The sequence below is a fragment of the Aphanomyces astaci genome (genome assembly GCF_000520075.1).
Source record: "Aphanomyces astaci strain APO3 unplaced genomic scaffold supercont1.6, whole genome shotgun sequence".
Classification (NCBI taxonomy): domain Eukaryota; phylum Oomycota; class Saprolegniomycetes; order Saprolegniales; family Verrucalvaceae; genus Aphanomyces; species Aphanomyces astaci.
In genome coordinates, this window is record NW_009798269.1 from 392,164 (window position 1) to 415,938 (window position 23,775).

General features: G+C 50.4%; 11 protein-coding genes across 12 annotated transcripts; 5 read left to right on the plus strand and 6 right to left on the minus strand.

The window, feature by feature from the left end:
* Positions 1-2,664: 2,664 nt before the first annotated feature.
* H257_03448 (hypothetical protein) lies at positions 2,665-4,375 on the plus strand (the record flags this gene model as incomplete). The annotated part of the gene is made up of 5 exons (XM_009827551.1): positions 2,665-2,689; positions 2,765-2,883; positions 2,933-3,079; positions 3,553-3,676; positions 4,245-4,375. 5 exons carry the CDS (start codon positions 2,665-2,667, stop codon positions 4,373-4,375), a joined length of 546 nt encoding a protein of 181 aa, XP_009825853.1.
* Positions 4,376-4,648: 273 nt separating this feature from the next.
* Positions 4,649-4,906, minus strand: H257_03449 (hypothetical protein; the record flags this gene model as incomplete). Its single annotated transcript, XM_009827552.1, has 1 exon — positions 4,649-4,906. One exon carries the CDS (start codon positions 4,904-4,906, stop codon positions 4,649-4,651), a length of 258 nt encoding a protein of 85 aa, XP_009825854.1.
* A 2,260-nt stretch (positions 4,907-7,166) lies between these two features.
* H257_03450 (hypothetical protein) lies at positions 7,167-8,543 on the minus strand (the record flags this gene model as incomplete). The annotated part of the gene is made up of 3 exons (XM_009827553.1): positions 7,167-7,815; positions 7,965-8,269; positions 8,346-8,543. 3 exons carry the CDS (start codon positions 8,541-8,543, stop codon positions 7,167-7,169), a joined length of 1,152 nt encoding a protein of 383 aa, XP_009825855.1.
* Positions 8,544-9,114: 571 nt separating this feature from the next.
* On the plus strand, positions 9,115-10,253 carry H257_03451 (hypothetical protein; the record flags this gene model as incomplete). Its single annotated transcript, XM_009827554.1, has 3 exons — positions 9,115-9,315; positions 9,410-9,665; positions 9,718-10,253. 3 exons carry the CDS (start codon positions 9,115-9,117, stop codon positions 10,251-10,253), a joined length of 993 nt encoding a protein of 330 aa, XP_009825856.1.
* Positions 10,254-11,017: 764 nt separating this feature from the next.
* On the minus strand, positions 11,018-12,240 carry H257_03452. 2 transcript variants are annotated; one of them, XM_009827555.1, is made up of 4 exons: positions 11,853-12,240; positions 11,612-11,785; positions 11,322-11,559; positions 11,018-11,254 (listed from the first exon to the last, which is right to left on the minus strand). In XM_009827555.1, the coding sequence occupies exons 1-4, from the start codon at positions 12,198-12,200 to the stop codon at positions 11,160-11,162; spliced, it is 855 nt and encodes a 284-aa protein (XP_009825857.1). In that variant the 5' UTR covers positions 12,201-12,240; the 3' UTR covers positions 11,018-11,159. The 2 variants fall into 2 exon arrangements, with proteins under 2 accessions (XP_009825857.1, XP_009825858.1); XM_009827556.1 differs by having other exon boundaries at positions 11,322-11,785.
* A 40-nt stretch (positions 12,241-12,280) lies between these two features.
* On the plus strand, positions 12,281-14,480 carry H257_03453 (hypothetical protein). The gene is made up of 5 exons (XM_009827557.1): positions 12,281-12,570; positions 12,619-12,689; positions 12,739-13,079; positions 13,853-14,131; positions 14,184-14,480. Exons 1-5 carry the CDS (start codon positions 12,294-12,296, stop codon positions 14,380-14,382), a joined length of 1,167 nt encoding a protein of 388 aa, XP_009825859.1. The 5' UTR covers positions 12,281-12,293; the 3' UTR covers positions 14,383-14,480.
* Positions 14,481-14,612: 132 nt separating this feature from the next.
* H257_03454 (hypothetical protein) lies at positions 14,613-17,013 on the minus strand. The gene is made up of 6 exons (XM_009827558.1): positions 16,493-17,013; positions 16,342-16,439; positions 16,220-16,276; positions 16,079-16,166; positions 15,646-16,017; positions 14,613-15,542 (listed from the first exon to the last, which is right to left on the minus strand). The coding sequence occupies exons 1-6, from the start codon at positions 16,973-16,975 to the stop codon at positions 14,703-14,705; spliced, it is 1,938 nt and encodes a 645-aa protein (XP_009825860.1). The 5' UTR covers positions 16,976-17,013; the 3' UTR covers positions 14,613-14,702.
* A 260-nt stretch (positions 17,014-17,273) lies between these two features.
* Positions 17,274-19,241, plus strand: H257_03455 (hypothetical protein). The gene is made up of 6 exons (XM_009827559.1): positions 17,274-17,454; positions 17,508-17,747; positions 17,796-18,014; positions 18,060-18,306; positions 18,370-18,688; positions 18,766-19,241. The coding sequence occupies exons 1-6, from the start codon at positions 17,344-17,346 to the stop codon at positions 19,205-19,207; spliced, it is 1,578 nt and encodes a 525-aa protein (XP_009825861.1). The 5' UTR covers positions 17,274-17,343; the 3' UTR covers positions 19,208-19,241.
* On the minus strand, positions 18,706-21,580 carry H257_03456 (hypothetical protein). The gene is made up of 5 exons (XM_009827560.1): positions 21,042-21,580; positions 20,885-20,989; positions 20,581-20,823; positions 20,208-20,455; positions 18,706-19,687 (listed from the first exon to the last, which is right to left on the minus strand). The coding sequence occupies exons 1-5, from the start codon at positions 21,556-21,558 to the stop codon at positions 19,295-19,297; spliced, it is 1,506 nt and encodes a 501-aa protein (XP_009825862.1). The 5' UTR covers positions 21,559-21,580; the 3' UTR covers positions 18,706-19,294.
* Positions 21,581-21,696: 116 nt separating this feature from the next.
* On the minus strand, positions 21,697-23,681 carry H257_03457 (hypothetical protein). The gene is made up of 5 exons (XM_009827561.1): positions 23,644-23,681; positions 23,491-23,597; positions 23,262-23,429; positions 23,012-23,207; positions 21,697-22,955 (listed from the first exon to the last, which is right to left on the minus strand). Exons 1-5 carry the CDS (start codon positions 23,674-23,676, stop codon positions 22,893-22,895), a joined length of 567 nt encoding a protein of 188 aa, XP_009825863.1. The 5' UTR covers positions 23,677-23,681; the 3' UTR covers positions 21,697-22,892.
* Positions 21,698-22,680, plus strand: H257_03458 (hypothetical protein). The gene has a single exon (XM_009827562.1). It carries the CDS (start codon positions 21,710-21,712, stop codon positions 22,466-22,468), a length of 759 nt encoding a protein of 252 aa, XP_009825864.1. The 5' UTR covers positions 21,698-21,709; the 3' UTR covers positions 22,469-22,680.
* Positions 23,682-23,775: the final 94 nt, after the last annotated feature.

Below are 23,775 nucleotides of genomic sequence, written 5' to 3' on the forward strand. Positions count from 1 at the left end.
ACTGAATTCAATACTCACTTCAAGTATTTATTTTGGCGGATCACTGATCGACTGTGTAAATGCTCAACTTTCTAAATTAATTGGAGAAACATGAACTGTCAGATCCGATCGGTTTTGAATCCTTGTGAAAGCACTTGAAATTGGCTATCAGAATGTGTGTCCATCTTTGTTCTAGCACAAATAGCCGCTGAGTAATTCAAGAAGGAAAAAATCCAAATTTTGGCGGATCACTGATCGGTCACGTTAGGAGAATTATTCACGTTACCATTCAATTTTCGCAAAGCCCCTAACCAGTCATTAAAGTCTCCAAAATTACCTCGATACCAACACAATTCAAATTCTGATGTCCACGCACCACGATCCGTATCCGGGGCAAGCCCCTAGCGGTGCTCTACTTCACGCGCATCTCGCCGGAAAGCTCCATTTGGGTGTGCAAGTGCGGCCAACACCGAACCCAAGATTGTCAAAAATGTATTGTTAAAACAATTATTTAAATATATTGCAATAATTATTTTATTATATTGTTCCTGAACAATAAAAATATTTATTGGAAGAGCGAAATATATTGTAATAGTTATTGTTTTCCACAGAATTAGTGCAGAGTTATTTTATTGGACCCCACGCAATATTGCCATAGTTATTGGTTTCCATAGAATTATTGCTGTTGTTTTATTGCAATAATATTGGTTTTCCGAATCCAATAGCCCTGATTGGACAATATATGTCACCCTACAATACAGTGTATGACTGGTCAAGTTTTTGGCTGGCTCACATGTTCCAATCTTCTCTCGCATTGGGGACTCGAAACTGCTCGCAATATCCACGCCACACCAAGACCAAATGACCGGAACACGTCAGCAAGTCCTTTGACCCCAGTCCGCGCGTGAGTCTTGGACCACGAAAGAAATCATGGACGTTTTCTTCGGCCCCCGGATCGTAGACCCGTTTCCGGGGCCATGACATTCAAGCGCCGCTTTAAGTACGGCAGGTGGACAGAGCATTAAGCAAACATCAATCGGATTTGAACCGATACCTCTGACTGATGTCAGCGCTCAACCATAGTGCTTTGATGGGTGGAGGTGGAAATGGAAAATGAGGTTTGACATTTGTGTTTGTAAATTGAGAACAAATATTTCACACATGCGTAATCATAGCGTGGCATGAGGATAAGATCATCAAAATGATTGAGTAAACGAATGATTGAGTTATCGAATACGCACCTATATGGACTAATGGGCTGTCCATACCCACCCGTACCTTCGCCTCATGGCCAAAATACCTTCTCACTAGGACTCTAAAAATGAGACCCTTCGATCTGTGAGCCGAGAAAACTCGATATTAGTTTTTTGGCTTTCGATACTCGAAACTCTGGCTGGAAATTATTAATCAATTGTGCATCATTTCTGAATACAAACATCAAATACACACCATATATATTTTGTCAGAATTTGGCCAATCAAAGCGCGTTATAAATGCGTAAGTAAGTTTTATTGGCTTGAATAGGAGTTTGCTGCATCTTCGAAACCTGCAAAATCTATAACGTTGGCCTGGAACTGACGTGCAAAACAGCTGAAAATTCTGTAAACAATCGAAAGGCAACATTTGGACTCGTAAATTGTTTGCCAAAGTATTTGCACCACTTTAACCAATGGTTCTGTCAGAGTTGGTGTAAATGAAATGATCAACCCCACCTCTCTAGAAATTGTGGATACGCATGAATTTGAAGAGGTATTGCGTCGATTTTGTGTGCAGCAAAAATAAGTCCACCGAGTCGGAATCTTAGCTATACCTTAGCATATGACATGTGCACACAGAACATCAGTGCAAACATGTGACAGATATTGCTTTGGATGCACAGATATCCAGCTATTTCATTTCCAAAAATGGGTTACAGCCTCGAGATTAATTGCAGATACCGTCCTCGTATTATAAAGGACGCGAGGTTGACTCTGACAGCGATGAGGGCGAGACAGAATGGCTATCTCCACAAGAAACGGCAAAGAAAGCAAAGAAAGACGAAGCGAAGGTGTCCAAAGAGAAGCGCTTTCAAGTCAAGGAAAAAAACACTCGGGGAAGTAGACAACAAAATTTGAGTGCAAGTAATTATTGACGAATTAAAAAAATTCAATATTTATTGGCGAATCATTAGTTATTGTAATAGTTATTGCCCTTTGAAATATGGTTGCATTAGTTATTGGCCAATCAAAATTTAGTGCAATAATTATTGGCGAATCAATGGTTAGTGCAAAAGATATTGGCCAAGCAAAATATATTGCAATAATTATTTTTATTCTATCGGAAACCACAATAAATAAACAATAAATAACTCCACCAGAAAATATATTTAAATATATTTTTGACAATCGCTGGCTCCACCCACTATATCGCCATGTTTGCCACCAATTCTCTCCGTGGATAAGAGAAAGTACTCTTGGCAACGTCGCCAATGAACGACGAGGACTCACTAAGCGCGGTGGCGCATGTTGAGTACATCGGCACTAGTGAAGATAAGCCCCCGGCCCCAATTATAATAAACACCGTTCCAAGTGTAACGTATTCCGGATAATTACTTATACATCCAGATAAAAGGCACTTTGACCGCCAAAAACTCCCACCAAAAATGTACGCAAGTCAGGTTTTGCCCCCACTTTCAAATTTGCCGCGATGGAGGAACCCAGCGAGTCGCACAGTATGACATGTCTAACGCCACGCAGTTCAAGTTCAGCACCGTTATGCCCGCCACGTGTGACGAAGCTGCTTGTAGTGCGTGGTGAGGTCGGGCTTCTCAAGTCGAAGATGATGTGTCCGTCATGCGCGAAGGACATGACCTTGAGCGGGACAAGGCGGGATGCCGTTGTGCTAGCTGCGGTTCCATCGAGCGCAGTATGAGGGTTGATCGTTCGAAGAACGATCCAAACTTCCATTGTCGAAGGCGGTGCTGCTAATGTATGCATGGGCCTCGCGCAAGCCGGTTACGGTCGCCGCCCGCGAGACGGAAGTCTCAAAAGTTGCCACAATTGACATGTTCAATTTTTGTCGAGACATGAGCTCTAACGAGATGTTGTCCAGTGCTACGTTGGTATGTCGAATTAGAATTAGATAGTAAGTACTACGTAGTATTCATTGATGTAATTAATATATCCGAGGTTGTTGAATTATTCCATGTATTTCTCTAATTAACACATCCAAGGGTGTCGTATAATATTTATGTATGTTATTGATATATACAAGGTTGCCGTCCAAGGGTGCCGTATAGTATATATGTATGTTATTGATATATACAAGGTTGCCGTGTTATACAATTTTATTTCTGTATCTAAGGTTATCGAATTATATAATACTAATTCCTGTAATTTTTATACTCAAGGTGGTTGAATTATGTAATGTGTATTTCTGTAATTAATATATCCAAGGTTGTCGATTTATATGATATTTATTTCTGTAATTAATGCATCCAAGATTATCGAATTATATGACATTTAATTAATGTATCCAAGGTTGTCAAATTATATGATATTTATTAAAAAATCCAAATACAACCGCAGAGCCCAGAACCCCGACGTTTGGTTGTTCGGCGACGTGGGCAGAACTACGGGCAAGCGGTTCGGGCGCATTACGTTCCACGACTGTATGAAGCCAACTTTGTCTGCCATGATTGGGCAGCACATCCGACCAGGTACTCTGATCGTATCAGACAAAATTTGGTCCATACGTGTCGTCGGACGAAACACACACTGTCTAATAACCCATTGCTGGCCGACAAGAACTATGGTGATCCTTGGGTGAACCATTCGGAAAACTTCGTGGATCCAGCGACCAGCGCACACACCAAGACGATCGAGGGTGTGTGGGAAGTTCGCATCAAGCGCTTTCTCAAAACAATGCGCGGAATTCGAAAGAATTACCTACCCGCCTATCTGGACGAATTTATGTGGCACACTTGGTTTTTCCCACCGCAAGCGGACGAAAAGATGTTTTTCACCGGCTTAGTTCACGGTATTGGAAAAAGTACTACTAATAATACTAAGTATTTTGAGCTTTGACTTTTCGGTTGCGACACTATTACTTGAATTTGTTACACTTGGAACCGGTGTTTCTTATAATCAGGGCCCGGGGCTTATCTTTACTAGTGCCAGTACATCGACTTGTCTTGGGCATGTACAGCAAGCACTGTGGGAATGTGACTCGACGTGCCTGCTGGTGTGCAAGATGACGAACGAAAGTCGGATGCTGATTGCATGTAGATGGCATCGCGTGCAAAGAAGCGGCGCAAGATGCAGCAGTCGTGCAATGGATACATGGACTGCCCGATCCTGCGACCAATCTCGAACATGCGCGAGCGACTGTTTTAAGTGACGAAATGGGCTTTCACTGATCGCCGTCAGAGTATGCTGCCGTCAAACTTTGAAGAGCACTCTTCCAGATAAGTCCCCGGTCACTAATTATATTAACTTTATTCAATTCCAAAAATTCAACCGGATAAAACATCGCCGCCTCGACCGCCAAACAACCTTCGACCACACACAAAAGAATGTCAAGCAACCAAATCAAGTACGAAGTATTTATTAGATTAGTTCAAGTACTGTTTACGAATGGCAATGACAAGTCCATTGAATACCATTTTGCCGTCAGCTTTCCGAGGAAAAAACTACGAACGCCACAAAAATTCGTCTAAATGCCCAGGGTGGTGCTTGCGGTGCACCCCGCGCATCGCCTTGAGGTATTTCTTGATCCTCACCTCCCACACACCTTTGATGGACTGTCTGTGGGCACCGTTGATGGGGTTGACAAAGTTTTCGGAGTGGTTGACCCAAGCGTGGGTGTAATTCATGCCACGCAGCCGGGGATTGGTCTCCAAGGCGTGCCGCTCATTCGACGACACGTACGAACCAAATTTGTCCGACATGATTTTGGTACCTGGTTTCATATACTTCAAATCAAGTCGGACAAAGTAGGCTTCGTACGGTCGTCGAATGTCAAAATCCCAAACCACTTCTTCGTCGTGCGGTCGACACCTCCAAACAGCCAACAGTCCAGATGGTGAATGTCGCGGTTGTACTTGGACTTTTTTCAACGACGTTTCGTCGATTTCGACGATCGACCCATGAAGCTGCATACAACAAGTAAGTATACTCTATTGCTCAATGACTGGAATAAGTAGTATTTTCCCGGCACTCGTACATCGGTATAGCCGAGTCGAACAACGATATCAACATTTTGAACCGGTTAGGCAGCATAGCCAATTAACAACATGTAGCTTCATAAACTTTGTAGATCCCCGCTCAAATAGCAGTAGCCAAAAGGCAGACAATCGCCTAGCCAATGAAATTGTTTCAATCCAAAATTCTAACCAATGGTAGTTCATGTTTGGCCAGCAAATTACAAATTACTATCAACCATGATAAGTAATTTGACATACCATACATAACATACTAATCACAAACTAGTTTCCAGATCCCCTATTTTCTTGCGGACGACATCTACCCCGAGCACCCTCTTTGTCAAGACGATCAGCGAAGCGCAGGGACGTAAGGCCACCGCATACGTCAAGGCCCAAGAAGCAGCGCGCAACGATGACAAAATCATATTAAGGGCCATGAAGGCTCGATTCCACATCATGGACCGTCCTTGCAGACTCTGGCACCTGATACAATCGTCTCCGTGAGGACAGCTTGTGTTATTATGCACAATATGCTTGTCCAGGGCGAACGCGACACGTGGTGAAGGGTGACCAAGACTGCGGTCACTTTGAAGTCGACACAACGACCATTGACAAAGACGATTCTCAGTTTGATCGATTCTGAAGGCGTCGAAAATACAATGCGCTGCGTGGGGCATTTGTCGACCACATCACAAGTATATCTAGTTAGTGCCATACTAGCTTTTAGTTTTACTCATCGCATCTTCCCGCATCCCTGTCGCATCTTTGTATCTTCGCATATACGCACAGTCGAATTGCCTCGCATCGCCCTATGTCAACTCGCATCCCCATAGATATATGCAAAAACGATGATCGTATTAGTGGCTGTATTATCTAAACATCGGAGTCGTCCGCATCCTTACTAAGCTCGTCAAGAAGACGCTTACGAGACAAAGCAAAAAACTTAGGGCTCATCCTCTGCTGCGGCGGGGGTCGAGCACATAACCAGTGGAAGGGTATAGTAGCCAGGGGGAACACTGGGTGATTGCGCGTGAAACGGAATGTGAATTAGCTTGCTGTTAGTAACCAGTGAGAACAACTGGCTCTAGAGGCTCCACGGACTAGCTAATGCCTAGCCAATCAGGGAACGGCATCCTAATGATGGCGTTACCTGATTGGCTCGTGGGTTCGAGTCTTGACGCTGTCTTCAACTTGTGGCGAGGTACGACAACGTGGATCCGAGTCATATATCAGGAACCGTGACACCCTCCCACACTCTAACGAGAATATGGGAAGATGCGAACCTCCTGGCGCATGGATGATGGTCCACCGTCACTGGCGGTCGTCAAATTCGGCTAACGTGGAAGGGATTCTTGAATGTGAACAACGACCAACTGAGGAAGCGAAATATGTCGTGGACTTGATGGGTGAACCGTGGATATGGCTGGATATCTACTATGTGAGGAAAAGCCTCTATAAAAGGCCCAGAAATAGCCTGGGCCATTTAAAATCGATTTACCTTGTTTTTGACCGATTTAGAAAAAGACGTCATAGAAAAAGGGTACTAGTAAAAAGGTAGGAAACTGTACTTGGAACCAATTTTTCATTTCTAAAAAATATCTACTTGGAACAGGCCCTAATAGCTGCAGTCAATGCTGCTACAGTACCTGCTGTTTCAGGGCAGTTGTGATGTTCATGACAGAACAGGTGGTCTGACTCTGCGGATGCGGCTTTGTAAGCGATATTCCCTACTACACATTTTTGCGGTTAATTTTAGCTTTTTTCACTATAATTCGCTTGCCAAATGGTAGTAATTATTTCCCAGAGATCGCTGCTTTGCCCTGAACTTCTTTTATCCAGGCGATTCTGCTGCTTGGAGTTGAGGAATCTCTCGTTCATCCACACAAGTACTTCCTCCGTTTCATATTAGTGTCCATTTGATACAATCACTTTTTTCAAATTAGTGTACACTTTTGATTGTGATTGGCTCAAAACGAATATGCACGATTTTCATTAGTTATAAATCTCATTCCTGAATTTGTCGCACCGGAATGCCATGGTGTTGGAGGTGCAAGTCCGCTTGATAAAGAAGCGCCAAAGGGCAGGTAACAATCGCCATGAGAGTACCAGCGCGCCTCATTGCTTCCTTCTTCAGGTGAGGCAACCGGAACTGGTTGCCGCCGAGATGGTGAAGTACGAGCCGCATGACCACCTGCAAGGTGAGGTACACGTCCTCCAGCTTGTTGCTGCAGAGAGGGTCAAAGGCACCCATGGTTGCACGAATCACATCATCCACAAATATGCTGAAAGACTTGTACTGTTGCGCTTGAATCGAAGCAAAGAAGCCAAGATCGAGTACGTTGAGGTAGGGACTGTTAAGCGGCTGGCAGCGCACGACAAACGTCCAACCGTCGGTGGACACACCCTGAAAGACGGCACTGTTGATGGATCGGTGCGGTTTCGCGTTGTCGTGCTGCAATACCACCTGTTTGTTCGCACTTGGAAATTTTGCCTTAATCGCAGGTACGACCTTGTTTAAGACGAAATCTTGGTACACCAGAGTATTTACGTTGACCAGCGTTGTAACCATAGTTCCCGCTGCGCGGTTACGAGAGTTTCGCATGGCCGGCACCTGCTCTTCGATTGGCCACATACCGATCTTTCCGTCCAAGTGCCTGTCACGAGCGATATCAAACCGCGATTGTGTAACAGCTGCGTGAAACATCACTTTCTGGATAAACCATTTGCTTTTACAAGAACGTCGTTTAGGCGTCTCCCCTTCATAAGGTACATCTTTCTGCGATCTTTGTCAGCATAGAATCACTTCTCGTTGAGATGGATGATGTCCCACATTTCCTGAAATGGACATTCTTGTAGGTCGCCGATTTGGTCGATGGTTTCAGCGAGCATTATGTCTGGTGCTTCGCGCCGGACATGCGAGCCACAAAACACAATCCGTTCTAGTTGGTTCGCTTCGGTGAGCAACGGTTTCAGTCGCGACGAACAGTGCTCAAGTGTCCCTGCTTTGAGGCTGCGACTGAACCTCGCCGTCGACAGTCCTGTTGCCTCGGATATGTTGCGCATTGTCGATCGCTGGGATTGAGGTATCTCACGCACGATCTTAATAACCTGATCAGGAGTGTAGAGTGGCTTTCGTCCGACGCGTCGTGCCTTGCACATGCATATTCACTGAGGGGGGTGGGACATTCTTGTTCTCGATGTCACCAAGTAGAAATGTCTTCCAGATCCTTGCGACGGTACTGCAGTAGAGCTTGAAGTGACTTGCGGCGGTGCTTATAACGCCATGTGCTAACTTGCCCTTGTTTAAGGAGTGCTGAAGTTGTTTAACAACGACCATCTTCATGGACTCGGTGAGCTCTCGTCCGGTGCGCACGCGCTCCATGGCAGCAAAACTCGATTCGGATGCACATCCCCTATTTTTAATAGAAATATATTTATTTCGTATTTTATTCTTTGGTTGTTTAAACCAAGTCGATTATCATTGCTTGTGTTTTGTGTTCATTGTCAATAGATGGTTCTAATAGATGGTACCTCTAGTATCACATGCTCTTTCCAAAACGATACTCCGGATATATGGCCCTCAAATTTGGACAAGAAATAAATTTTTGGGGTCAACTCGAAGTCAAATGGTAAATAATGAAACAGTGGAAGTACCAGGTACCGGTAGAGTTTGGCAACCGGTGTGAAATATGATGAAACACACTAAATCATGCTGCGTGAGCCCACTTTAGATGTTGTTTTAGAATTCTGGTATACCTTCCATATGTTACTTGAGATCGTTCTCGCCATCTCGTGCCATCGCATCCATCAAGTAGGTTTCGGTGATATATCTGCCGTTGTGTTTGAACCGCCTCGGCAACTGATCTCATCACTGTATTCTTGCTGGAAATCATCTGACTCACCATGCAACATCCTTCTGCCATCGTCGATGTAGTGACACGTTTGATTTGGACATGTTACACCTCCAGCTACTATCCACCAGGACCAACCTCGCGTTTGTCGTGTGGTGCTGCCTGCTACTCGTGTCGGCGTCGGCCACTGTGTTTCGTACAGACCACCGATCCAGGACCGGGCTGTCACCGTGGAGTGTCGCCGTGGGCCGCGTCGTCTTGCGGGATGGCTCCATGTGCACTGCCACCCTTGTCCATCCTAGCGTACGTCGTTGTCCCCTCCATGTACTTAGGCATCTGCTGAATGGAAACACGAGGGAGTACGTAATAATGTTGAAGTTCGTGGTGCACTGTGTAGTTTGCCGTGACGGCTGCCGCGTGCGTGTTCCAACGCGGCAACCGGTCGTCTTTAAATGCGTCCAATGTTGTGGGCATCATGTTTGGCAACGCGTCCGTCCCGATCATGACCGATGTCGCCCGCGTGATCCTCCAGCGGAGCTCATTCCCCCCCCCGTCGTACAACTACTTGCTTCTCCAGCTGTCGTCGCCAGTGACCACCCTCGCGCCTCTTGCCGTCCCGGGGGACGCTGGCTGCCCCATCATCCCCCCTCAACGTATGTCGTCGTTTGGCAGTTTGCCCCCTGTTTTTACTGATGTTTCCAATAGGCCGAGCCGTGGTGAACGTCACGTGCGTGCAATTTGCAGCGCCGGACTTTGTGTCGGCGCCCGTGGCCCAAGCCGCGTGCCCGTTGAACGTGTCCTCGTCTGCGATACTGGACGCCACCCACGGGTGTGACACGTCCGTCCGGGGCAGCATCGGCGCCCCCCTCGTCACATCGTCGTCGGCAGTGTGTCTCGCGGCGCTGCATGTTCCTGGACCCATCGAATCCGCCATGGGAAACGCAACAGCCGACTACATCGTGGCTGCGTGGACCCTTCAGAATGCCAACGTCGCGCTGCTCTTGACCGACCTCCGTGCCCACCTCCGAGACCTGACAACGTCGTCGACGATGCAGACAAGTCAGGACAACAACCGAGCGACGTGGGTCGGCGTGTATGTGTGCATGGGCGCGGTGGGGGCAGTGCTGTGTGGGCTAGCGCTGCTTCTGTTTCGGACGCGCTACGTCAACGTCCAGAGCTTGCCCACCCCTCCACCAGCATGCCCATCACGACCACCCCCAAGAACATTCTGGCACTCGTGAACATCATAAATAAGTTACTAACTACTAACGTGAGTAGTTTTGGGTAGCGCTACTTACTGTACAGTATCGCCGGATAACCTAATGAACCATGCAATAGTAGTGCTTAATACTCCGGAGTAGCATACTTCTACTACTTCGAACTCCCCCGTTGGTCCCATACAATTTTGAGGACAAAAATCTATCCATCAGATAGAAGTAGTACAGAGTAACGTTCATCCAGAGGCTGCTTGACCTGCTACAGGTTTGGCAATTCTACCTGAACAAGTGTTTGGCCACCTCCATCGCCATGTTGTAGTACCTGCGTTGAGCCTTCATCTGTAACATGTTTCCAATCAATTCATTACGCAAGTGAAACTTACAGCTCAATGCGCTACTATGTTTCAATCAGCGCGAAAGTGGATGCAGGCCATGGTTTGCTTCAAACTAGTAGCACTGCCGAGTGCAGCAGGGCTGGCTGTACTACATACAGTAGAGTGTGGACACGTTAAGCTGTAGATGGTGTTAACATGAGGGACAACCAATAAATTACAGTCAATATAATACAAGTTCTAGGTAATGATTTCGCCTAAGCACCACATAAATCTATATGCAAAACGTTCTGTCTGCCTGTCGAGCTTGTGCGGCACTACGTTAATGGAAGGATCTCCTGCCTGGACGGGGGGTTGGTTTGCTTCTCGGCTAGTAGTGAACTCACCAGAGCGAGCGACACCGTTGCCATTCGAACTGTAAGAAGGGCAAATCACGTACATACTAGTACTCATCAAGGCCAAACAATTCGAGCACTGCTTAATATGATATCTTATCACTGCACACCAAAGTCCGCCATCAAGCCCGTCAACTAACTTTTATAGGTAAATAGCATGCGTCGTTCGTTCGTTATGTCGTCTGTCGCTGGTTCGTTTGAGCTCAATGCATGGCCACGACAGGCACGTAGCACGTAAACGACCCAAACTGGTCCACGAGAATCGCATGGATCACCAGTGCTTGTTGGTCGATCAAACCTGATATATCATAATGTAAATGATACATATATATATAGCACATTCAGAGGTAGATGTGGTCACGTACAACATAGCACGGAGAGCACAGCATTTCCGTCCACCGATAGCATCTTGGACGCGTGCCGCGCGTCCACTCGCACAGACGACGCGGCGTTGTCGTCGCTTGCTTCGTCATCCACAATGTCGTCACTGCTTGGACGCTCTACCAAATCGGGTCGACAGCGCAAGTTCGTGTGCAATGTCTGCAACACAAACGTATCGCTTTGCACGCGAAGTCGAAGGGTGCCGTCCATCCCAGCTTGGATCTATGTGCATAATGTGCATTAAACAGTGATGGCGTGGCGGAATCGTACGCACGAGGAGGTACTTTTGCATGGTTTTGAGGCGATCGGTGATGGTGCGGAACGCGCGAAGCGGTGGCATTTCCAGCGCGACAGTGGGCGGCGGAATGTTGGGTTCACGGTAGTTTTCTGCGGTCGCCATGGACACGACTTCAATGGGAATGTTTTGGATGATGTCGAGGTCCACTGTCTACCATACGCGACGCCACTAAGCCCACAGCGGTTGACTCGATGGATGAGCTAAAAGCTGAACTCACCCGAGCCCGTAGGGAAAGAAACGAACGTCCATCGCGTTTGAGCAAGCGCAGCATGACGCCGCTAGCGTCCTTGCCCGATTGAAGCGCCCTTGAAAAGTTTGCGATCCCAAGAGCAAATGCAATGTTGTTGTCGGCGCGACTTTCCACGACGACGTCGGCAAATAGCTTGGCTACGCTCAAGTGCACGAACGTCTGCATGTCTTCCCCGCTGGTCTTCATCGCGAAGGACATGCGCTCCTCGTTCAGCATCACGAAGCACGTGTCCGAGCTGCTCACTCGATGCATGAACTGGGACACTTCCATCAAGATCGGGAACGACGCTGCCGTCAATTGCCCGCGAAATCGCATTTTTCAAGTCCGAATTATCCGGTATTTCGGAAGTATCCGGTAACATTATCCGGAATACAGGTCTGCACTGCCATTCCATTCGCGCTCAACACGATGACCGACATCGGCGGCGGGCTCCTCAACGAAGTGGACTTGAGCTTTCCTGACCGCAATGACACCCTTCTCCCCACGGATCGATCCAAGGCGGCGAATCCACGCAGTTTTGACAGGAAGGTGCGCGTTCTCCCAAAGACATCCGCCGAGCTGGGAAGTGATGCCCGTCCATCACTTCATCAGTTTTTTCCTGCTTGGGACGTTCAAGCGTATGCGCGGTTCGCCGAAATCAAGCTGCACATGGTGAACTCCCAATACCCAGAATATGAGACCACAGGTACACGAATATATCGGCGTATGCGTCTTGTCTCATGTCGTCATCCAGGTGCGTTGCCGCAGTTGAACGACGGGCACTTCCTCGTCCCGGCGGGAGACATTATCCTGCATCTTCAAACCGTACGTTCCGCCTTTGTCGTCCTCGTTCTGACTTGGTGTATGGGTACAGTACTACAAAGACCTGGATGCGCCCTTGACGGATAAGCAGCGCGCCGAATCCATCGCGTTCCGTGCACTCGTCCAGGAAAAGCTCGCGCGGGTGTTGGACTACTGCCAATGGGTAGACCCCATCACGTACAGCGAAGTGACCCGTCCGGCCGTGCAGCGCGTGATGCCGTTTCCTCTCAACCGCGTGGTTCCCAAGCTCCTTCATGTGCGCCACACCGCCGCATTCCACGCATCGACGTCGCTCTTGTCCAAGGAACACGTCTACCTCACCGCGCGGGATTCGTATGTCGCGCTGAATTCGTTCTTGGAAGCTTCGGATGGTCCGTACTTCTTTGGGACCAAGTACGTCCGTCCATCATGTCTTGTGTGATCTTTTCAAAAGTGTTTGAAACGCGTTCGTGACGTCTGAAAGACGGTGTTTTTTATTTGAAACACGTTTTAAATGTTTTTTTCTACTGTGTGTGCGTTGAGTTTGCCCAAGTCGATTGCCATGGATAATTGAGTTTGGATTATCATTATTAACAAACAGTCTTACTATTCTAATAAAAATATTATTATGTTCTCACAGTTTTAATTGTAATGACGTATTCTTTTACACTTTAGTGCTGTATCTGATTTGACCATTTTAAATAATTGTGTAACCGTTGCAACTGAAGGTTACAATATATAATGTTATGCGAGTTTTTCATGCGACATTTGCAAGGTATTTCGACCATGTAATGTGAATCAAGGTATTTTAATGGCAGAATCGATATTCACTGAGGAAAACTACGAATGCCTTCTGAATTTCATATATTTTTTCTAAGAATCTCAAATACAAGCACACAAAGGGTCGTGGATGGTCTCGACCACTGTAAGACAGAGATTGCCATGGTATTGTGCTAAGATTACTGTCAATATTTCCTCTGGCCAACAATCAATAGCTGGACCTGCGACATATGATACATTATTGAAGTTTACAAGGCATCTCTGTGAATATTCATTCGTTTTAGCCAATCATATATCGCAACCTACATTCTTTTTATCCAATCATACGGCTTTGCTCGATTTCTGGGTGATTTCAACAATATCTTCCAAAATTGGCGAATTATGTCACCATTTGGACGCATGTCTAGCCCGTCGGCAGTCGATGCCGTGGTATTTGGGCACGTTGTGGACGCGCTGAGCGACTGCCAACTCCGCGAAGTGGTGGCCATCCACGGTCCGCGCCTGGTGCAATTTGCATCGCATGTCCGCCACGCGTACTTTGAGTCGGCCGCGCACGCGGCGCTGTGCACGCAAAGCACTTCCAATGCATTTGCGAACCTCGACGCGGCCTTTTTGGCCGGCGATTTCAACGTGGTACCGCATGCCGCGTATATCGTGCCTTTCCAGAGCCTCAGCTGGAGTCAACGGTGAGTTTCTACCTTTGTTTCCACAAGAAAACTCAAAAGTTTTGATTTCCAGAGAGGTGGTCAAGTCTGTCCACGTGGCAGCTGACGACCCCAACTACGACCCGGTGGTCACATTCGACAAAGGCACGCGGAACGTCCTGCTTGGCGGCGTGCTCGCGATAGTGCTGTATGGGCTATCCCTCTTGACGTTTGAAGTTGACGACGGGGAGGACGAGGATGGCATGTACGACGACGAAGACAACGACCAGTGAAGGGCGAACCAAAGACTAGTAGGTCACGTATTGTCGATTTTATATACAAATTTGGGGAGGGGTTGTGCAATTGGATCGCGCCGACCAAACCGATCCACAATCGATCTGATTGGTTGAATTTCATTGAGAAGGTTTTGATTGGCTAATAATACTGAGGTAGCCAATCAAATCGATTTAAATTTGAACGAGAAACCACGCCACGACATTTCACTCGAAAGCACAATAAACGACCACCAACACGACATAACGGGGGTGTTTTATCCTCCCAACACACGACGACTAGTATGTACTACTACTACTACTACTAGACTAGTTACTACCTATTCCACCGGCGGCAACGCCACCACAACATGACGGCGCGTCCTAGTACTACTACCGACGCGACTCGTACTCCTGTACCCTTCGTCGTCGTCATGCAGATCGTCGTCGTCCATGGTGTCGTCGGGAGGGGCCAAATGCGACTCGTCGTCGGCGCCGTATCGGACCGTCACGTGATGGTCTTCGTCGTCGTCATCCTGGTCAATGTACGCGGGGGTCGTGTGCAAGTCTTGTGTCAAGGAGGCATCGTCGTCGTCGTCGCCAACCGATGCCGCCGCCGCATGCTTCCACCCGTTTTGCATGATGGCTTGGCGCTTCTGGCGTTCGCTGTTGGCCGCCAGTTCCTTGGTGAGCAGTGCTTGGCCGGGGGACGCGGCGGGGGACAGCGTCGGACCCGCGCGCTCGCGCTCCTGGACCATGAGTCGCAACCGTTGTTGATGGAACAGGTCGTACTCGGACGAGACGGCGGGGTCGTGCGGGAGCTGCGGGGCGTGGGAGGACGTGCCCCACTCCTCGCGCGCTGCCGCTGCGTGCAGCCGGTACGCCGACGGCAGCGTGGGATGCTGGGACGGCAGGAGGTACGGAGGGGGCGGGGGCATGTGGTGGAGATGAGCGGGCGGGGGCGGGTACTCGTACGGGTTGTGATACTGGGGGGGGTACGGCGGTGCGGAGAATGGCAAGCGAGGGTACGCCGCCGACGTTTTGTACACGGCCGTGGACGGCGGATGGAAAGGAGGGGGGTGCTGCTGCTGCTGCATGTACGTGCCGTGGGTTTCTCGACGGAGCGAGCCGTAGGGGTTGAACGAGGGCGGTTGGTGGTGGTGGGGGGGGGGGCGAGGGGGCTACCACACAGAATACACATGCAACATCACCACCCCAGGACACGACGTTTCAAACGCTGTCACAACCCTTGTGTGACACCGTTTGAGATATCGGACGACATACCTCGTGTAAAAAGTCGGCAGATGGCGGCCGCGCGTAGTGGTGGGTAGCGAGTCCATTGGAATTGAACGACGGGGGCTGCGACGACGTGTCGGACGGTTGGTGGCGTCGGACACTTGTGGCGGTGGGGGTCGCCGGCTTGGGCGGCGCCGTCCCCCCTTTGGACAAAGGTGGAACTGCCCCCTTGGTCGCTGGTTTGGCGCGGGCTTTGGCCATCACGTGGGGCTTCTCGGGGGTCGCCGGGGGCTTCTTGGCCGCCTGGTCGTCGTTCTCGTCCGAGTTGCCACTGTCGTCGTCGGCGGCGTTGTCGCGGGAGCTGCGGCGCGTGCGCATGAGCGACTTCCATCGGATTTTCACCGCGTCTTCCGTGCGCCCCTATCACCACCCCTCGGTTTAAGGACCTTGCTTGGGTCACCAAGTCCAACGTTGTCCGTACTGTGAGTTGTTGGGCAATGACACTCCATCGGTTGCCGAGCTTGGCTTGCATGTCCACGATGACCTGGTCTTCTTCCCGCGTGTAATTGCTACCATGCACACTCCATGAGACAGTGCGGTGGCACCATGATATGTGACGCACCCCTTGTTGATATTTGGGTCCAGATGATTACACCATCGCTCGCGGCACTGCTTGGACCTTGATAATGGGGTGAGTGACCACAGCTAACAATCGAAGCTAAAGGGGAACTCGTGTCCACGTACGTTCGGCCAGGAATCTGGCCCGCCACTTGGCCCCAGTTCTTGCGTCCTTCGGCGACCAACGCGCGCAGCTTGGCGTCTTCTTCGGGCGTCCAGTGCCCCTACGGCGGTACATCGTTCAAAGGACTCGACTTGGAGCTGTATGCGTGTGTACCTTGATGAGGCCAGGCTTGAGAACTTTTGTCCATCGCTGCAGACACTGCGTGTGGTTTCGACCGACGACCTGGTCGGCAATCGCTTTCCAGTTGCGCTCGCCACTTCGTTCGACGGCGACGCGAAGGGACTCGTCTTCGGCTTTGGACCACCGCCGCGGGTTGCTCTTGTCGCCGCCGCGCGCCGATCCTGGCGTTGCGTCGGGCACATGGTCGAGGTTGGTGGTCACGATGGGACTGGGTTTGATTCCCTTTCCCTTGGCGCGTTGTGCAGCTGGAGGCGGAAGCAGCTGCTTCAAGCTGTCGGTACGTTCGCGTTTAACGCCAGATGCCGTCGTCGTAGGCGTTGATGTGCTGCCACCTTGCTGTGTCTGCCTGTTGATGCTGGGCTGATCGGACGACATCGAGAGGGATGTCTCGTACAGTGCCTTTCCTATTGCTGACAACGTCTGATGGGGCGCACTGCCGCCGCCTTCTCCGTTCATTGTGATGGCTTCTTGCTGCTCAAGATAGCACCCGCCCAATATGACTATTCCAGCCCCAAGTGACTGCCATTTTGTATGCAGGGTTTATTTGTATGGGGATGAAAATCAAGCGCGCTGATTGGCTGCCCAACATTCAAATTCTTGCGAATTTGACATGCCAACGCTTTGCCATCTCTCCGTAAGCGCACCATGCCGAAGTCATCACGACGATGGGTGTGACCTTCCTCTGCCGCCTACCACCGTCCCACCATATCATGGGCTTGGACATGAGGGTGACCTGGCTACTTCACCAAACTATATGCGGCAGTTTCACCGCCGTTTCATTCGACATTTTCGTTGGATCTTCGCATTCCGCCATCAGAGCTGCCATGGACGCACGAGGAGCCGGTGACGACTGGGACTTCATGGCGCGACCTGCCGAGTGCGTGGACGATGATCACAATGACGCCATACCTTCGCTGGTATTGGGTAAAGCAATGGTACCCCAGTGTGCAAACTTCATCTTCAGGCTATGACTGGTGTGCTTACCTAGTCTACCCCATCGTCACCTCAAACGACCGTCGCCGCCCTCGACGACAATGTGTTCTTACATGCATCAATGCAGCTCGTTCAGCAACAAAGCGAGACACGCCAACGGGTGCGCAACCTTTGGTACCTCATCCAACGGCTTCGGTGGGACGGCCACCTGGACACGACTGCGATGGACATCCTTCGCAACGACTTGCTACAAGTGATCAAAGGCCTGTCCATGGAAAAGCAAGATGGCACCAGGGTATACAGCCAGCCAACATGTCAGTAGATCAGGCTCACCTACGCCTAGATTTGCAAGTCCGGCGAACTCGTTCACCATATGTCGTCGTCGGGGTGTCGGCAGAAAGTGTGGGCCGTGCTACATCACGACCACGGCCGGTTGGACCTCACGACGGTCCCAGACACTCCCCCGTCGTCTTCTTCGCAGCCTTCGGATCCGTTCGGGTTGTCCAAGCTATCGGCGTCCCTGGCTTGGATTCTCGATGGCGGCAACGGCGACGCGGCGTCGGTACTGCAGGTTTTCATGCTGTGCAAAGTGAACGGGATTAAATAGGGTGCCCCATCTCAAGCTACCAAGTCCGTGTCCGTGCTTGGCGCTACCGTGCGCAGTGTGGTCACATCGTCGTCCTCGCAACTGGTGGAGATCGCGGTGCCGCCTTCGGCTGGGTCGCCGGCGTCGTTGGTCTTTCTCGAGGCTCCGTCAGAAGCAATGCATCTAGAATGGATCGACGCCTTGACGTCTGTGGCGCGCAGCGACCTCTTGGCCATGCAAGTGGCGGTGGGCGGGGCCGCGTCCGCCGGTGTGTAGACGTTGTCTGAACTACCAACGATCGTGGAATGACATCAATATTCATGTCATATAGACATGTACAAGGCAGCGGTGGCGGCGTGGAGCCCCATTCGTGTACCTCTGACGTGGCAGCGTGGGGTCGTCGAGAAGCAGGAAAAGCAAGCCGGCCTCAACCGCCGCGACAGCAAGAACCTGTCCATGCTACAAGTATTCAAAGACATTGCCCGGGACAAGTACGTGGTCGACGGGGTGCCCGTCGCGACGTCCGACGACGTTGTGCGGGCTCTCATGGCCAAGGTCCTGCCGTTTCTCCTCCAACTCGAGCTGCCCCTATCTCCGTCCGTGCAGCGATCGTCGTCGTCATCCCCCGTCGCCCGCCTCACCCGCAGCAGGTACATACACGTTGCCCCCCATCCCGACGTTGAAGTTTCGGAGCTACAGGCCACTTCCAACGTGTATATCTATCTAGCGAAGCCACGGCGCTGTCGTTTGTGGAGCGGGTGTTGCGAGGGAGCGCCCGTACCCAGAGCGGCGGGGACATCTACGACGCCATCGCCCTCGTCTGCGCCAACCCCGCCCTCGTCACACTTTGCCCAGTGTCACATGACGTCCTCCCCGTGACTCTTACAGTCGATACAGTCGCCCACCCACTGCAGCAGCTCCATGTGCACATGCAAGTGTGCATGCAGTTCAAGGCCATGCCGCACTTTCACTGCGTGACGAGCCCTGTCACGTCCCCCCGAGCGGCGTTGTCGTCGTCCACTCCCGTGTCCCCTAGAGAGTTGTTGACAAGTCCGCGGGCAGAGCCGGGGGGCGACTGCGCGGTGCTCACGGGTACCCTCACCCGCACATTTACCTTTGGCGCCGCGGCGGACCCAGGACATGTGGCCATCGTCACGGTCTCGGCCTAATGCAACAATAAACAATACCTGGACGATTTCAAACCTATTGTACGACCAAAAACACTGTTGAAATAACATCACGTTGGGACATGTGGCTTATAAGAATTGCGGAAGCGGACTCGTGCCGCCGTCCAAGTAGAGCGGTTTGTGTCGGATGCTACTAGTACTACTAGAACTACTCGTTGTGGCTTGTGGCACGGGGGGACTAGTAGTACTAGTCGACGACGATGGGGCGGCATCCACGTCGGCACGACAGAGCGGACACGATCGTTCGCGATCAAACCACTCGGCCACGCATTCTTCGCAAAACATGTGCGCGCACGCGAGTTGAACCGGCGCATGCATGGCGTCGTAGCAGATGGAGCACTCGGGGCTGCCGGCTTCGGCCAGTTCCGTCGGGCTCACGTACGTCCCATACTCGAGGCGGGCGGTCACGGCGGCGCGCACCGCCGTGGCGACTTGGGAAAGATGGTCGTTGCACACATAGCACTGGCACCATATACAAGTCAAAACAATTTGATTGAACGATTAACCGTGGCAATAAATAACAATAGCATTCCACCTAACCACGTCAGTCACCGTTGTTGTTTGATAAACACTTAGGCAAAAACAGCAATCAAATCAAACACGTGACACCGTATCTTGACCGTAGAGTCGGGGGTATATATATATATATTATATGTATATATATTATATGTATATATATTATATGTATATATATTATATGTATATATATTATATATATTATATATATTATATGTATATATATTATATATATTATATGTATATATATCATATGTATATATATTATATATATTATATATATTATATGTATATATATTATATATATTATATGTATATATATCATATGTATATATATTATATATATAATATGTGTATATATTATATATATTATATATATATTATATATAACCGTATATGTATATATATTATATATATTATATGTATATATTTTATATTTATATATTATATATATATATAAGGTTACCTTGAAGCCAATGTACACGCATCGAAACAACATGGCAACGTGCTTGGAATCGGCGGCGTTGTAGTAATTAAACCAAGGACACCCGGCGGCAAGTGACCGCGCCATGAGCGTGGACGTCTCAATGGCGGCGTACAGTCGCCGCTTTCGTCGGTACTGCGACGCGGGGGGCGCGGTGGGGCAGCACCAGTCGAGTCGGACGAGGGCGACCACGGCCTTGAGGCTGAGGCTGGCAAGGCGTAGCAGCAGGTCTAGGTAGAGTCACGCATTAGAACCACAAGAATGCTGCCTCCAATGTCACGATTCAATCTGCATATCTCATAGCACTTGCTTGTCGAGAAAACAGTGTCACACACAAGTAGTGTACATCATGTACCGTTGAGCATGACGGTCCAGAGGATGTCGGCGATGTCGGCCGGGTCCGCGATGGGTTTCACGAGCGTGTGGACGGGAGTGCGGTCGCCGTTGAAGGCGGAGAGGGCTACCGAGTCGATGAAACATACGGCGACGATGCCCGCGAGGGACAGCGCGCTCGCCTTGTCCTTCTTCGCGACGAGTCCGCGGAAGCGCTGGTCCAGGGCAATCATGGAGGTCGTTCCAAGGACACAAATGAAGATGCCTGGGAGGGGGAGACGTCATGTATTATGACGATGTGGTGATGACTTGAGTCGGTACTGTACCTTTGATGTGCTGGTATGAGATGTATAGCACAAATAGCACCACAAACGGCGCACTGTACCGGACTCGGTGGTACAATTGGCGCAATTCCGTGCGCAGTTGCTCTTCTACACGAGACGGCATGTGGCGAAATGACACACAACGTCGACATCGACGTACCTGACTCGTCGGCGACGGGAGTCTCCGTGGCGGGAGAGCCATTGGCCGGTAGTGGGACTTGGTCGGATGATGCAATGGGAGTGGGCAGGGTGGCAGACATGCCGACATGGATCGAGTTTTCAGGGGGATGTGCGTCAACATTGTAGTAATCGACATCCGCGTTGATGTTTCGGAGAAGGGTGGAGCGCTCGGTGCCGCCTTCGTCATGGTTGTCGTGATGGTATGCGTCGTCGTCGCGATGCAGTTGGTTCGTAGGTGGCGGTGCCTCTGCGGCGATAGTGGCGGACGCAGCATGGTTTGACGTGGGGCTCGGAGGAAAGAAGAACGATATCGGCGCAGTGAGCGAGCGAAGGAAACCATGTCTCGTCGCGGTCGTATCGATGGCACGGCGGGGGAGTGTATTCGACCGAGTGATCGGCACAGGATGATGGTGCATGGACGAAACACTGCTGGCATGACGCCTGCTGTTGTTGGTGGGGGACACTGGCGCCGCAGACACACTCGGATCAACTTCCATCGCCCTTGGTCCCAATTTGGCAATTGTATTTTTACCGAATTTGATCGCACAAGCGAATGCTTTATAAAATACGCAATATTTAAATCTTATTCAATGTTTGTATACACCCTCACTGCGTTCTTTTTATATTGCAACCATCGTTCGTTCAGTCATGTCGAAGACACGCAAGTCCAAGTCGACGCCGTACGTCCCGCCGACATCGGCAGCAGGATCGGCCTTCACATACCTCCTTGAGACGAGTCCTGCCGTGCAGCATGCTGCGTCGTTCCTTGAAACTCACATCCCAGTGTACGCTCGCCAGCCATCGTTGGACAACCTCTACGACGGGTCGATCCAGCGCCTCCGGCACTTCATGACCAAATCCGAGTGTCAAGACGCCATCGCTCTCGCCAAGCGCATTGGGTTCGCACACGTCTTTCATCCGCAGACGTCAGAGTACGCGTTCCGAGACAACGACCGACTCCTACTTCGTTCCCCGGCCTTGGCGTCGCAATTGTGGGAGCGCCTTCGTCCGTTGCTTCCACCGTCGCTCGACAAGGCAGTGGGGTGCAACCCCGCGATCAAGTTCTATCGATACCGCACCGGCCAGGCGTTCGGATGCCATGTAGACGAGAGCGTCGTGGACGAACCCACGTCCACCGAGAGTCGATACACGCTGCTCGTGTACTTGAACGACGCGGCGGACTCGGGGCTTGTCGGCGGCGCCACCCGGTTCTACGTGAGCACGTCGAGCCGCCGAGCCTCCAAGAAGTCGAAGAAGGAACCCAAGGAATGCGCGTTGGACGTGATGCCCGAGACAGGCATGGTGCTCATGCACGGCCATGGCGACCACTGCCTCGAGCACGAAGGCGCGCGCGTGGACGGCGGCGAAAAGTACGTGCTGCGGACCGACGTCATGTTTCCCTTGTGACAGCACTTCGAAAGCAAGCTAGAGTACCTTGGCCTCAAAGGTTCACAGAAGTAGAGTCCATACTACACAAGCGCAAGTGCATGGGAGGCCGACATTGCACTATGGAATTATGGCAACTTTGATCCATCGTGGTGTACTAGTACATATGTAGACTACGCTAATGCGATATAGTAATACTAGATGGAATGCAGGTCGTTGCTGTGCAATTCCAGACACGATCACGTTGACCATTCGGTAGATCAGTAACTATGTAGCCCCCCATCTTGATCATGCAATGCACTTCACGGATAGATGACGTTCAGACAGTATATCGTTCGTTCTGGGCAAAGTTGCTGTGTTGGTTCGCCTCGTTGCTACGTTGAAGCGTCGAGTTGCGCCGACACGACCTGAATGGTATGTGTATATGTGGAATATAAGGAGGTGGCTAGACCGACAGCGCCTTGAGCTGCTTTTTGATGCGCGCCTTTTCGTTGCGGAATGCTTGCAACTAGGACGTACCCATCACCAGGTGAGGAATGATGGACCATATTGCAACAGACATACCAAGTCCTTGTCGTCGTCTGAGAGCGGCGCTCGGGTGGCCTTGAGTTCCGCGAGGAACGTGCTTTCGTTGGCGCGGGCTAGCTCCAGCGCTTGAGTGAGGGATTCCACGGTGTCCTTGGTCGTGGCATGCGGAGACACGACCTCCGTGGGATCGATTTCGGGCTCGGTCGTCGCCACGACGGCAACAATTTCCTTCCTGGCAACGTGCATTCATGAGACCGGAACAATGAAGGATATCGAATGAACATACGGCTTTTGGCCTGTGATGGCGGGGGCGCCGCTGGGGACGGATTGGCTCGCGCGCCATACTTCATATTCTTCTAACGTCATGTTCTTGCCTTCGACCCCTTTGATGGGCAAGAACTTGCGGATCGGTTCGGGCAATACGTCCGGGTCTTGGTAGATGTACACGGACACTCTACAAGGAGTGGACAGATGAGAAACGAACGAACGGGGGTCAAGCAAGCAGCGTCGTGTACCCGATTACTCCTGCCATGGCCAACAATTGGAAGAACGAAGAGTTGTCGTTGCCTCCAGAATGCGGTGCAGGGCCGGCACCCGAGGACATCGAGCGTCGTGCTTGTGACTAATTAGACCATTTAGCTTTGGATTGCATGAAGCACGGTCCTTACGATGCTGGTGCGGAGGACGCGGCGGGCAATCATGAGCGTATGTCAAAATGACGACGGGAGGTCGACGGAGGTTGCAAAGACATGCAAACCGTCCGGATAAAGATGCGAGGGGTGATTATGTATCCAGAGGTT